We start from the raw sequence: 15,720 nt of genomic DNA, 5'->3' as shown, positions 1-15,720 counted from the left end.
ATGAAGAATATCCCGTTCAAGCCGGGACGCTGTAAATGTTTCTACGAAATATTAATTTATGTACTTTTGAAAATAGAAAGCCTGCTGTATGAAGTTTTGTAATTTTTGCTATTTTGCAGAACCAGTTGATAATAAAGCAGGAGATATACCTTGGCCGAGAAAGGAGGGGTAGATGAAATTATAACATAACAAAAGAATAGCAGCGTCAGCAACAAAAGAAAGAAGAAAGTGAAATAGATTAAGTAAAAAAGTAGCACACTGGAGTGTACAACAGGATGCTTATTTTTAGCAAGAACATTAGGAAAAGAACAAAAATGAATAGCGCAATCTTAAACAAAAAGTCAAGAAAATCAATAAACACGAAATAAATTCTATATTTTTATTTTTGGGCCGCCTATTGCAGTGGCAGCTGCGGAAAATGGGAACCACTGCCAGGCTACCCGGTGAAGCCGGTACTAATCCGTGAAACATACTCGCTGAAATACGTTCTGTTGAAAATGCGTGTCGCAAACGGAGTCGAGGAACGGCAATTTCTTGAAAGACAAATGCACGAAGTGATAATCGGCAGAACAAAGTGATCACCATGAAAAATTATGGACTCAAAAAAGGAAAGCTAGAAAAATTTAACGAACCAAATAGCACATGTCCGAAATATGGCCATAGACAAGGCACATAAAATGAAGGCATTATGCGCGAAGTTTATTAAGGTTAACGAACAAGGGATCGAATAATATAACGATAGTATTCTATCAGGAAACGATTCCATGGCATCGTCCTCTTCGCGATTGGTCGGCCAAAGCTTGGATATGGGCATATTGAGGTACCAATGCATGAGTTCGGGCGAAGTGACACAAAAATGAAAATAGACGGCGTCTAAATTACGCTTACACATTATTTTTGTTCCAAGGGCGCGTTTTCGTTCGAATCATTTCAAGTATCCCCGTTCGTGTAAATGAAAAATGGCGCTGTTGTTCTTTCGAGACTGTCACGGCTGCGACTACCGAGACGCGACCGACCTTCGAACGAAAAGTTCTGACGCCGCTTTCGACTAAAGAGAGTGTGGGGCGAACTAGCAGAACAACTAAGTGGTTTTTATGAAACCGCTCTTCGTTGTAGCGGTAGAGGTGCGTGGTGGATTCTTTTCGCAGGAAAGCGTATCGTTTAGCTGACAAGTAACAATACGAGAGACGGAACATTCCCTGAGGGTCTGCTTTCGGTGCATTACGTGACCAATCGTTCGTGATGGTGCGCAGATGTGGGCCCACTTGCCATAGACGCCAGAGGAAAAAAACTTTCAAGGGAGATTATCTCCACCACGTCAGCATTCTTAGCGTCATGGAACTTAAAGAGGCCAGAATGTTCGTGTCGCAATTGCTACCAGATTATTACCATCAAAGTTTAAACGATAAAATTTCGCGTCGTTAAAGACGCGTGCTTGATTTGTTTAACGGTTGGCGTTTCTCGGCAATGCCTGACCCAGGTTTACCTTTGTCATATATGAGCCGCTAGCATGCTAAGTTTTGCCGTCTGTGATACACGGTCGGGCTTTGTGCGCGACGTCATCGTCCAGCGATGTATGGCTCACAGACCGATCACAGTTTACACCAAGAGACGTTTATTGACTTCCAAACGTATGTACATATAGTACAAAACACACTGCATTAACAATATGAACCCGTAGCAGGGTCTGCCTGCACTTCCATGTAATTTACAAGGCTGTCTACAATCAACAACGGCAAGAGAGGAGCGAAGTTAATAAAAGCCGGAAGGTAGCTGGTGATCCTACACCGGCATGATTGTTCTGTCTAGAAGAAACTGTATTCGACCTGTAACGCGATGTTGTCTGCTGTTAATGAGGCAACGACTGTTTAAATAGGTATTGTTGGTCTCTACATGTTTCCGTTATTACATCAAAGTCAACATCTAATATTAGACATCTTAGTGGGGCTGACTTCTTACAAAATAAATTTTCTTTCAAAAAACAAGCAAAAGCATTTGGGCTTGCCTATACTGTCTCATTGGCTCTTTTCGTAAAAGAAAACGCCTTGGCATTAAAGGGCCGTTCAAGTTGTCATCTCACACACGTCATCGATCGGGGAATAGAATCAATTTCGGCGCCGTTATAATATTTCACTTCAAATTCGAGATGAAGGTAAGTATAGAAAAGGGTTACAGAATTATGGATCTTTGAGTTTATAGGGATGTTGCAGGGATTAAGTAGCTGCAGCTCGGCCAGGACCTGGTGAACTTGAGAGACTTAGTCGAAGTATTTGCCTTGCAGTGGCGGCGATGTGAGTTTGGGCGCTAATAATTTTCCAGGCCTGCACTTGAATCTGCTTAGGTGCAGGAATGTGAAAGCATTTATTCGTCGCCGTTTTTTATTCTTTATTCAATGATTACCCCGCTTAGCTTTTATAAATTGTTCTATCAATAATTTTATTTCAAAACTATAGTTATTTCATTTTTGCTTCTTCTTTTTTAAGGTTTTATGAACATGCTCCCAGGAAGTAGGCGTTCAGCAGCGGTTAGCACGCTCGGCTTGGGCACGAAAGGGCGATAATTCCATTCATCATTCATAGCGTAGACAATTTTGTAGCGAAAGCTACATTGGCCACGAACATGTGATTTCGCCTTGGTGGTGCTCCGAGGAGGCACAGAATGACCGCGATCCGTTGCCTAGCAAGCAGCGTCGGTGGCGGACGCCGGCGCTCGCCGCGGAGCGAGATTCTAGCAAGGCCGCTGCAATACTTTCTCTCCCACCAGAGAACGTCACGACGAGCGGATGAGCAATAAAGAATCAGCCAATAAATCTAAACGTAGGAGCTTGGGTTAAGTGGCGAGAGGACACCACGTGGCAGAACTCAGATCCGCGCTCGCACCTTGATTTGCTGGAAACGCTGAGACGAGCTGTACCACACTACCTGCGCATCGCTGAGCATGCAAATGGCCCTAAGACTTGCTTCAAGTTGCGTCATTCCGCTGCTTGATGATGTGCACAGTGACGTCGAACGGATAAAACTTACTCTACATGTTCGCGGCAACGTCACGGTATCTGCGTCGCGCACACACCGACGCGCGACACCGCCGTTTGGTATGACATCACACCGCTTACCTCATCGTTGCGCTCGCCTTCGCTAGCTTCGTCAGCTGAGTCACAGGCATGATAACTAGTTCAAATTAGCGATGGCATTACATGGTAACGTCATCGGTCGTGACGTCAAAACCGGATGTGAAGCCATCATGACGCCACATCCTTTCATGCCTAATAACCGAAAGTGATAATAACTTCACATCCGGTCATGTCGTCACAACTAGTAATAACTTCACCAGGCGATCCGCGCATATACCAAGCTGACCCCGCCGGGAGTTCGATCCAGGCGTCCGTGCGGCGCCTTGCATTTGGCGCTTCCTCGAACGCCGCACCACAGTGCATATAGAAATACACGCAGTATTGCAGGCATCAGCGGCGTTTCAAATTGGTTGACAGCAAAGAAAAGGTACAGTATCTGTCAAAATTTTCTGCGGACACCTTAACCGAGCTGTAAAGAAAAGGAGGAAAGTTTCAAGCAAAACAGAGAGAAAGAGCTATGTGCCATAGTGGAAGGCTTTGGACCACTTCGCCACAGTCGCTTTCGCTTCTACGCAGTTTAGTAGTCCAAAGTGCCAGAATTATAAATTTTTTTCTAAAATTTAGTTCATGTGGAAATGCTATGATGGCACGCTCTGCCGACACACTCTGGTGACGTCTCTCATGAGACAAGAAATGGTTTTGCATTGAATACAATAAATGTTCAGGACAGGCGTAATGGGAAAATAGCAAATGACAGCCCTTTTTGTTTTCAAAGCCGTTGATTGCATCATTCTCAGGTAGAGAGTAAATAGTTATATGTTATTTAATTTCTCACAAAAGATAATTCTTGTTACCTAATGTTCCACACTATAGATAAAACTCCGGCTCACGGTCAAGACGGAAAAGTTTGCCACTATTTCGCAGGACAGGCTTCGTTCAAGGTAATCAGAAAGATTATGCGTACTGTCAGACAGTTGAATATACGCATGTGTATAAACGATACTAAAGATATCAAGCATTTCTACAAAGCCGGCTCTCAATCTGATCAGGCTACGGTAAAGCTTCGGCGAAACGTTTATACCTGAACATTCTGATTCATATTGAAGCATTGTTAATTTGCGCTGAAGAAAGGAAGATTTCCTGGTGCGTACAACGAGCGTCGAAACAATGTGTAAAGTTGGTAACATGATTGAGGTTGCGCATTTCAATTATCCATATTTTGGATAACGCATGTTGATTTCCTAAGAAAACTGCCAAAATAAAGGACTGAAAATTGAAGCAATTGATAACTGAGACATAAAAAGCACAGTTAAAATTTTCATTGCAGAGTAGAGTCATGGCCAGGGTGGCAAGAGTACTTCCCAAGTATTATACGGATAAAAAAAAAGGAAATGTTTGCGCGAGGAGCATACAGCTGGTTCAGCCAATAAGGCGTTGCTTTCTCAGTAGCCCAGATTTGAGAAAAGGTGGAGGAGGAGGAGGAGGAGGAGAAAAGGAGGGTGGAAGGCTTGGATGTTAACCAGAAAGAATGAGTTCTGGTTTGCTACCTTGCACTGGGGAAGGGGAAGGGGGGATTAAAGGGGGAGGGTAGAAGAGGAGAAGAGGTGAGAAATTCAAAGTCTGTCAATCAGGCTCTTAAAAAGAGAAAAAGTGCTTTTTAGGCTTTGAGCGCAGCTGATTTTTGTGGACATGGTCCCAAGATCTTCCATTCTGTTAAGGGGTGAGCGTCCAGATGACCCAATGCAGTACGCAGCGTATGTCGTTCAGTTGCGAATACAGGGCAATCACAAAGGAGGGACTCAATCGTTTCATCAATGCCACATTGTTCGCAAGTAGGACTGTAAGCCATCCCGATCAGGAAAGTGTATTTGTTTGCCAAAGCAAAGCAAAGCTATAGGCGACACAGTAACGTTGTTTCACGTTATGAACATTGTCAGAAAATCGTGTCAGTAAAAATACCCACGTATCTTACTACTGACGCAACTGCGCGCCGTGCAGCATACAGGCTCCTCCCATATCATTTCGCTTGCCACTTACCATTCATCTGCTGGTCATGTTGTCGGCTACTTTTAAATAACAATTATTCACTTCCATTCTATATCGTGTGTATGCGTGCATTGAGATGTGAGGCAGATAGTGAGCCTCCCTTCCCCCTAAAACGAAACCACCCCAAGAAGTTTAAAACAACTTCTGAAACTGTGCAAGTCTCTCGTTGCCCAAAAAATACCCGAAATGAAAAAGTGGTGTTACAAGACAGCCAAAGTGCGTATTGAAGAACACCGAAGGAGACGAAGCGTTAACGGCGGCTAAAGGAGGACGAAAGACAGAGCAGACTGGACCCATGAAACGGTACTGAAGGATAATAAGTAGAGCAAAATCGACCCACAAAACGGAGTGCTTCCCGGAATGACATTAATTTGGCCCTCCAGGGGTGCCAAGGCTTGAGTTTCATTTTCACGGCCGAAACGGCCGAGCAGCGCGTTGCTGTTTTTCGGAGTCGCTTCGAGCACGGGCTGACGACAGAAAGGTCCGGGCATCAGGCTTCGTGCATCTATGAAATTTTTTAGGCTAGCTAGCAAGAGCAGCGAGCAGCTTCGCTGGTGTCTTATTGTGCTTTGTTTTTCTTTACTGCATCAATTGTTTAATTAAGGAGAAATTGGAGGAAAAAGTATCCATTGGTTGAGATGCTGCGATAGCATCTTAAGTGGCTGAAAAGTAAGTTTTGGCAAAAACGGCTCGAGATCGGTATGCGCGAGTGAGGGTGCGGGATTTTGGTGGACGGCAGCCGTGCGAGCCAGGCGTGTGTGATTGGTGGTGGCCCGGGGCCACAGGTTAGAGAAGAGTCGATGAAAGTAGGACACAAGTTCGTTGCGGTGGCCGATATAAGGCTCGGCACCCAGCCATCTGATGCTACTGTAAAGAATGCTAGCTCTGTCGTTTTTGGTTTAATAAAACCTATTTCGACATTGTAAAAATCATCGGAGGGTAGTCGCTCGTTGATTGACATGCACTCAGCCCTCCAATAAACAGTCGCAAAATACTTCACCCGGAGTCCATCACAAGGCTCTCATCTTGTACGCACGCATTATCATCCACCGAGAGATAAGTCCTTCCGCCGACGAAGCATCCATCGAGGGGCATGGCGTTCGTCTTGACTCAGTGTTAAAGACACTCTCGGTATTACTCTTAAAGCGAAGCTTATGCGCCCTGCTAAATTTCAACATACATATTTAATTTCAATGTCGATGCCTGGGCATTGGCGGTGTATACCATACTATAAACTGTTGTACTGCCATACTATGGCACTACAACAGTTTATAGTATGGTATACATACTATGTAGTTCCGCTTCATTCCTTCAACACGACAGCGGTCTACCACAGCGACACTACACCCAGGGATGACCACGGGCTGCTTGAAGGCTGGATAACGTTATCGTCGACCATCTCCACGGAAGATGGACGAATGGCGTACCCCCGACCGACGACAGTTGTGCTTTCACTGCGGCGGAGCGGGTCACATCTGTCGGCATGGTAATCGTCGCCTGGGGCTCGAAGATTTTCCCGCCAGTTCTTCGAAGAACTTCGGTATATGATGACGGGCGACCCTTTGGTGACGGTGACCGAGATGGTAAGGGTCGGGACGGTTGCCGCTGCTGTTCACTAAGGAAATCTTCGACGGCTCATGTAGCTCACCGCAGCGAGGACGCGATCGCGTCCTCGCTACGGGGAGTGATTTGAGCCGTCAAAGATTTCCTTAGTGAACAGCAGCAGCAACCGTCCCGTCCCTCACCATCTCGATTACCGTAGCCAAGGGGTCGTCCGTCCCCATATACCGCCCTTTATTCACGGGCAGCGCAGGGCCGATCGCCCAGCCCCTGCAGGAAAAACTGAAACCAGTGACCCTCAGGGTTGGGCTCCCTGGACATCGCACCGCGGGAGACCCCCCCCCCCCCCCCCAACGTCGTGGACACTTAATTAATGCGCACCGACGGTGACCACAACCATGGTTCCCAATCATAACGCCGTGTCGACGCCCCAACAACACACCGGCAACGACGACGAATTGCCGGTGGAAAGAACGATGCCGCAACGCACCCGCAACAATGAAGAATTGCCGCTGGAACAGCCCGCTGGACACGACTCAGATTACTAGATGACTTAAGCGCCTGACATGGGCGAATGCCCATCGTTGGATATACTCGTGATACTTTATTGTCGCCACGTTTATGCTTTATTGAATACTGGGAATGATTATTATATTTTGAACAGCAAGTTCGCCTGATATCATAGGAAGGCTCTCACTCCATACGCAGGTGCACACGTTCGCACTGAGGGTGGGCATCTAATCACTTCTCTAGGCATGTGCACAGCCATAATTAAAATCCTGGATTTGACGTTCGTGGTCAGCTGTCTTTTTTTGCAAAATGGCTCGCCTTACCGCATCCCTGGCGTTGATTTTCTTCGCGAGAGTGGAGCAACTATTGACCTCAGAAATGGCAAGGTTTCCTTTTCCCCTGAGAAAGCAACAGTTTTCAACAGCACGAAGCGACTACGCCTGATGCTTCGAGTTTCTGCGAAGAATGTCAGGCTGCCACCCCGAACCAGTATCTTCGTTAAACTCCATTGTGATACCATTCAAGATGCTGACGCAGTAGCGAAAGCTAGCCTTTCATTGTTGCTGGCACACGGAATGTGTATGGGCCGCAGCATGAAACACCTTTACTACGGCCGATGCTTCCTACAAATTTCAAGCACGAGCATCGACATCTTTTTCGCGACACTTCCGTGCTTTTCGCCCAGCGAATCTGTGATATAACCGAGTGCTTATCTTCAGAAACCATGCCGTCACCCACGTCCGTAGAAATTTTCGTCGTCATCTCCGAGCTGTCAGCCAGCCAGCGTGACCAGCTGTATTCTTCGTTACGCGAATTAAAAGACTGCGTAGCTTATTCGTCGAAACTACGTCAAACTACCATAGTTAAGCACAAGATGGTGACTTGCGATGACGTGCAACCAATCCGCCAGCACCCCTACGACGACTCGTCGACCTAACGTGCAGCAATTAAGTCGCAAGTTAGGGAGGTGCTCGATGATGACATCATACAGCATTCAAACAGCCCCTGGTCGTACCCGGTTCTCCTCGTTAAAAAGAGAGACGGCACATTGCGGTTTTGCTCGATTATCGCAAGCTAAGCGCAGTAACAAAGAAGGACGTAGACCCAGCACCTTCACCAGATTTGTCACTGCGTTGTTGACAAATATCAGATGAGACGTGGGAACAGTTGGCAGTCGGTGACCGGACCAGTTAACAGCACGTCCGGCCTAGAGTGGAGTGGACTCGTTTCAACGTCTTCTTTCTTTGTCGGAGCATCCGCTTGCAATATAAATCAGCCTAACCATGGATATAGTGCGTTATTCTGTACCTCAGAGATGCCGTGAATTGTAAGTGGAACACGACAGCACAAAAAAACTATTCAAATCCTACCCATAACAGTCCAGATGCATTGGTGCAGTTCTAACCCCTACCACGCTCCCCAGTTTCAATCAGTCATCACATATCTATTCAAGGAAGTATGAAATGAGGGCGATGAGGAATAAAACGTTCTCCTAATAACGCCTTCGGTATACTCCTGTCAGCATATCTGCATTAAAAGCAAAGTTTGAAGTCTGAACAAGAAATAAACTGCACTTTAAATAAGTCTAAAGTTTTCATGGTCGAATAACATTTTCAGAAGGCACCGCATAGAGTCATATAGCTAAACGAGCGCTTGAATTGCCAGCTGCATTATGACATCCTCCCACTAAATTCACTATCGGCATTACATGTGCTCTAATTTGTCAAAGGGCCAGATGCCACTCGTTGTGCACTACATCAGCCGCGGGTGAGTCGAAAAATAGCTCCGTTCAGTTGTATTCCTTTTCTGCTGCTTGCATAGTTCTTTTAATCGCTCTGAAACATTCACAACACTGGAAATGAAAGCGAACGTCGTGACCTGCAAATCGATGGCGCAAGCACAACGGTTGCATTATGTTCAAAATCGCTACAAGTGAAAACAGTAAACTCAACGCTCTCAAAATTAATCGTGATAGCGTTGCTTTCTTCCTTCGAGTAAAACCGACCGAAGGTGATCGAAGGGTGAACGACCGCTGTACAGCTCAGCATTCAGCTACCCTCTAAACGACCTATATAAGTCACACGTCTTGCCTTGTAGATAGACTAGTTGAAGAGCTCTGCATCGAAGAAAAAAAAAGTCTGCAATTGCGCGCATTTGTAGCGAAGCGATCGGGCCTTCAGAAATCCTTTGATATACGAGCAACTTGCTTGTGAATGTGACATGCCCTATCGCTCTCAGTGGAGAAAGCTAAGCGCGTTCAGATAATCAAAATTGGTATATGATCTGTAAAGAAGGAGATACTTAAAAAGCAGGCACTCATTGTCTTCTGAACACTTCGCTGGTATGCATGGAACTTGCAACGGCAACAGTCATGCAGGATAAGCGTCGTAGCTGCCGTTGAATTGCGCTTCAAATTTAGGTTTCGCTGGAAACCTTTAAGCGATGTAGGTATACTCTGGCAGATCACCGTATGTCGCTGTTGCCTGTTAGCCTTCTTGGTTCCACATAAAGCACAGTCCTGCTCATTTCAGTGGGGAAATATGTGCCAGCAAGCACCCGGTGAAGTTGACATTGATTAGTCAGCTTACAACTGCATCAGTGCAAAACTGCTGGCTGCAGCTGCTCACATCATCTTCGTGCACAGAGTACGCTAATGTTAGTTTCCAGTCCAGTACCGCTTCTATAAGCTAACAACACCTGGATACTTACAGCACCCCTGCCGGGCTCGCGCATATCTTTGTGCCTATAGTATTGCGTTTTTTTTTTCAGGCAGGCAGCCTAGAGCTGCTCGTAAGACTATTCACTCATGTAACCCGTAGCGCACACTTTATTTTTACACTCAGGCTGGCAGACTGCGGTTAGTCTAGAGTACTACTTTTCTGTCGCGATCTTTGCTGTGGCGTCGACCTAGGCTCTTTGTACTCACCGCAGTTGAGTAGAGGTTGCGGAGTACCATGACGACCCCTGCTTATGTTTTTCTGCCGCAGCAAATAAGCCACCGAGGACTTTATCCTCATCATCATCAACAATCTGACTGTACCCACTGCAGGGCGATAGACTCTCCCATAATTCTCCAATTAACCCAGTTATGTGCTAGCTCCTTATAGGACTTTATATTCCTGCGTGCTAGAGGACTTTATATTCCATTGTAAAGGCAAATTTATTATTGCAATATTCTCTGCAGAGGTGTCCAATGTACATGTATGAAAGATGGAAATTCAACTGAAACATTCTAGATTCATGTTTATGGGGGTCGTTTTATTGTAGAGGTGTTATTTGCAGAAGCTTTGGGCAATTGAATTTCTTACTAAGCTCCCATTAATTTCTTGACTGCAGGAGTGAAAACAATGTCTCCCTAATTAATATCGAGAGGGGAAAAATATTCAAGTAAAACCTATTCTTGGACAAGCAGCAGCCACGAGCGTGGTGTTTTTAACTGTTCAGGTATGTGCATTTCTATGTTTAGTTATTATTTTGCTCGAGCGTGAGATGCAGAAATATCTCATAGTAATCGCTGAGTTCCTATTTTTGTACTTTCTTTGCCAGTTCTTCATACCTTCCGCCATTTTGTCATTTCGCGTTCTCTCCTGCATTTGCGTTCGATGCATTCTATACCCGCTGGGCGCAATCTGATTCCTTTCTTCTGAACTATGGGTTTGGGTGCGGCAAGCGCGGTATACGTTGATCTCCATGATGGCATGCATAGCATTCGCCCATCATGGAGATAAACATATACCCGGCTTTGTTTCTTTAGGCCAATTTCTCAGTTTTTGTTTTGCTATGTACATAGATGTAGAGCGAAAAGCCTAAGCTGCACTTCACGTCATTGCTGATATAATAGACGTAACCTGATTTCTTTCAACACCTTGTAATCACCGTGTCCAGTAAAAAAGAAAGCTTCTTTCCGATAGGAAAAACGGTGGTATAGCTTTGCACACGTCGAGCTGCAGAAGGCGATCGAATCAAAAGCAACTCTGCTTCCTCTTTTTCAGCTTTCCGCCTCGCGTTTTACGCCTAGTCTACTAATGCACTGATGCCTCCTTAACAATGTGATTATTGACTGCGTGGTTCTGTTGGCCTCTACTACCGTCTCCGATATATCAGCACTACAAAACTCCGCTCATTTCAAAACATTTGGGCATCGCCATTCTTCCTATTCACGAATTGCGTTCAGATGCTAAAAACTTCTTTTATGTTCCGCATGGAGACCAGATCAGGTCAGATATCCGGGAAGAGCATCCTTCCTTTGTCGGACGTGCTTTTAAGGCGCTAGCCAGGAAGCACGTGCCATCTGTAACGATAGAAGTAGACTACCTACTGCATGAAGGCTTCGGTTTTCGGCGATTCGTTGCCTCCTGTATCTGTACGGCGTCTTCCGTAGGGCACGGCATGCAGTGTTTTCAGTGAGCCCGATAATAATCTTCCGAGTGAGTATATATATGCGCCTTGGAAATACTGCGATCACAGTTGACACCGCCCGTTGTACCGTAAACTTCAGCACGATGACTTTGGTAAGGAGAAATATTGGGAATAGGAGTTTTTCTATTTACATCTCTAGGACAATGTAAGGCAATGATAATGAAATATATTCTCCTGAATGCCACATGTTAGAGGGAGAAAAACGTTTGACAGCCTACTTCATGGCATTGTCTTTGAATCAGTCATGTCCAACCATTTTTGTTCTCTGATCCTCTGAAAACGAGAAACATGGTTGATATAAAAGTGTTGTTTCTTTGAATCAACGCTGTGCAATGCATGTTACAAGCCCGAGAGTGGCAATTTCATAATACGTTCTAAATTCATTGCGGCATAATGTTCCCCTATGCAGAACGGTTTCAACAGACTTGTTCCGCAGGAGCATTAGGCTCAATTGCCCAGTATCATGGCTGACCCAGACGTGTAGATATAATTCTGTATCGACAGGTTTACCTGAGCACTGTGTTGTGCGTCTCTCCCTGAGTGATGAGTGATAATACTCAGCCTTTTAGTGTAATCATAGCATTGCTAATGTGGCGCGAATTTCAGCCTTGGCGCAGTATCATGTTATGACAACTGAAATATGAAAATTTTTTATCTCCCTAGCTGCATACAACCTTAATGGGAAACACAAACGAAAATGCGGCAATATGGTGGTTTCTGATTTAGTGGGGCTACAGTTTCAGAAAAATCCCATCAAAGGAAAAGAGAAATGAGGAACACGCAGAATTAAAAGAGTAGAAATAACTGGAAGAAGCAGAACATGTTACCACGATATCAAGGTTGATTATCCTGATCAATAAATTACAGGACTGGTCATAGGACTGTTTTGAAAGTAACTTCGAGTATTTTATTACTGTCGTAAAGAAAATTGGGGAGTATATTCATGTTTCAAGTTGTAAGATATTGATTGGGTATAGTAATTTAGTGGGAAGACTGTAGAAACCAAACGTTGTTTCCTATGTTATAAGATAGAATGTAATGGGTCATGCGAAGCACTTGTGAAAAAAACAATGTTAATATAAAATAAAGCTTTCGTACACAAACATAGCAGCCGAAACAAATGCAATCTAAGAGGCTTTATTGTGTCAAACTCTACAAAGTTATTATTTGTGCGTGACTACTATGAACGTTTGCAACAGTCTTATTGCCCGCTTTTTCTTGGTATCAGTTGTTTCTATGCATGCGTTACCTTATATCAGACGTATACCATCATAGCTGTGAATTTTTCTAGAATTCTTCATTGAATAGCAAATCTAGTTCTTTTCAACTATTTGCTCCAAACAACGCAGTAGCTATGACCCAGTGAGTTCAGTAGAAGCGATTTTTTGGCAGACGGGTCCATGCGGCATTATTCGCATAAACATATCGCCTTTCATTTCAATTTGAACATTTTATTTCCTCACTTAACTACTCTTGAAATGCACTTGAATTAAGAATTTATCAGAAAAGTATGACCTGATGATTTCAAAATTTGCTGTGCAAAACACACCGCAAGGCCACAGAAAGAATTTTTTTGGAGTAAGTTTTCTTCTACACTTGCTGAATGAAACTGGTGTTGTGGAAAAGGTGTGCTGTGTTTACTGCTTGAAATACTCTCCTAAAGCCATACGCCAAAGGGGTGTTAACATATTGCGTTTACATATTGTACCTGTGAAAGGAGTGTTAACATATTTTGTTTATATATTGTACATAATCTTGCATTGGCTTCAGTACATCACTTTGGCAGACAAATATGTGAATTATAACTCAAGAACAATGGAAATATGCGCAGGCTACCGTGTTCACCCTCCTTGCTGTATTGACGGTGGTGATAGCCTATCCAAAGAACGTCGTATATGGAGGCGGCTACGGCGGCCTTGGATACGGCGGCCTCGGGTACGGCGGCCTAGGATACGGTGGCTTGGGATATGGAGGCCTGGGCGCTGGCGGCGCTGGCCTCGGAGGTGTCGGTGGGGTCGGCGGCGTTGGCATCGGCAGCAGCGTGGCTCTTGTCAGTGGAGGCCCAGCGTTCGCCAAGGCTGTGGCTGGGCCAGCGTTCTTGGTGAGGACGGTGCACCATGTCAACAAGGTCAACAGTGGAGGAGCCCTCCTCGCCCACTCCGGCCTTGGAGCAGGAGGAGGTCTCGGCTATGGATACGGGGGCGGCTACGGCGGATACGGCGCCTACGGTGGCTACGGTTATAAGGGCTGATTCCTGTTTTTATTCTGTCATTTCATCGTTTTTTCCTGACATTGTACATATAAAACTCGGCAAATAAATGAGTATCTGCAGAGGCGTGCTGCCTTCAAAGATGAAATCCGATTCCCGGCTCTGGACTTTTGACACAGCTACAGCGGCGTAGTTGTCGACTATATGTCATTGCTAGCGTCATAGCACACTACATAATTGGTCACACAAGCTTGGTATTTGTTAAACTTCACATGAATGCGAATATTGAGGAAAACGTTTCCTGCGTTTGAGGCCCATTTATAGGCAGGGTGGCGTTCCTGGCAAATGGTAAGCATGCCTTGAAGTTTAGGGGAAAAGAAGTCCTTCGTTATGATGCGACGCAACTGATTTAATTCTGAAACATTGAGGAGGAAAACGTAACAGTTGAATCTGCTTTCCACATTTCTGATGAAGTTTTGAAAGCGTGTATGTGATCGCTTTTTATTTCGGTTTTCCGGAACGGCAAATACAAGCTTCTGTCGGACAATTTCGAATGTCACACTTCTTATTTTTCCCGCTGACTTTTCATCCTACTTTTCGAGGCTTTGTCTCTTGAATAACACTAATGTGTCCTCGAGGAATTTGTGCAGCTTGGAAAGCCAGGCTGATAATTACACCGTTCAGTATCAACTGATAGCGGGATATCAAGGCTGGTTGAAAAGAAACTTTAAGTTTCGTAGTAACTTTAGAGTGTTGTAAATGCCACATGTGCAAACTTGGAAGTGCCGTATGTAGCAATCTTGGAGCGTCCACTGTTTTGTCGGCGACACACTGCATACTCACGTACGGTCGGCAGCGAAATCCCACTGGACGCGAGTAAGCAAATTCAAAGCTTTTTCGGCACCATTACATAATACATTCGACTGAAATGTGCTAAGGCAAGGTTGTAAGTGCGCGGCGTACTCGCTGGGCCCAGTACCACACGACTAGACAACGTGTCATAACTGCAATCATTCATTTTTTTTTAAATCATGTGTCCAGTTAACAATTCACATCGGCGGTAGTTTAAAGGAAAGTAATTCCATTCTGGTTTAGTACCTACTGAAATGCTAAAAAAAAGTATTTCATTGAAGTCAAGTGTGATTCTACCATAATGAATAAATGTGCCAACGGTGACCCCTAATATTGTCAAATATCGCTTTCTCTTGCCAAGCCCTTTACATTCAGTGCCCCGCGGTGCCATCTCACAGCAGGGGTATTTGTGCAACCAATCTTTGTTTTACACTAGCAGCATATCTCAAACATAAGCTGCGTTATGCACTGTAGTGATGGTCGAGTACATCGACTTGATAGCAATTTTGTGATCTAGATTTTAAACCAATGATCATCATTGTTGTTATTATTATTATTAATAATATTATTATGGCTAGTACTCTATAACTCGTCCCACTAGTAAACATACGAAGCTGAACTATTCATGTAGTCCTAAAAGGTACACTACAGCTAAAATGTCCTCAGGAAAAAAAAAAAAGCCCTTTCAAGCTAGATATTCGGAAACTTCCGACACCCACGAAGCAAATCTATCTGTTGAGGGAACAAGTATCAAACCAAACTCACCTCAGCAAAGATTAGTGGCGTTAATAACATTTTATGGCCTGCCGGGGTGGCGCAGTGGTTACGGTGCTCAACTACTGTGCTAAAGGATGCTGTATAAAATCCCGGCGTCGGCGGCCGATTTTCGATTTCAATTTTGAAGCTCGTACAACTAGATCACATCGTAGGTGCACTACAGTGTACTCTTTAAATGTTTAAACTTTTATTGGTATAAATATTCAAACATGCTCATGCTGACTGTCATTCGATTACCATGAAGGTAACATTAATAACACCTGAAAATAGCTAGAAC

At 44.6% G+C, this 15,720-nt stretch overlaps 1 protein-coding gene across 1 annotated transcript; it reads left to right on the top strand.

Moving 5' to 3' along the window:
* The first annotated feature begins 6,663 nt into the window (after positions 1–6,663).
* On the top strand, positions 6,664–13,911 carry LOC146196178 (uncharacterized). The gene is made up of 2 exons (XM_084596940.1): positions 6,664–6,699; positions 13,437–13,911. Exons 1-2 carry the CDS (start codon positions 6,664–6,666, stop codon positions 13,854–13,856), a joined length of 456 nt encoding a protein of 151 aa, XP_084453066.1. The 3' UTR covers positions 13,857–13,911.
* The last annotated feature ends 1,809 nt before the right edge of the window (positions 13,912–15,720 follow it).

Source organism: Amblyomma maculatum, chromosome 3 (assembly GCF_055883805.1).
Source record: "Amblyomma maculatum isolate TAMU_Amacu chromosome 3, ASM5588380v1, whole genome shotgun sequence".
Lineage (NCBI taxonomy): Eukaryota > Metazoa > Arthropoda > Arachnida > Ixodida > Ixodidae > Amblyomma > Amblyomma maculatum.
The sequence above is the reverse complement of the archived record's forward strand: the minus strand, read 5'-3'. Positions and strand labels throughout refer to the sequence as shown.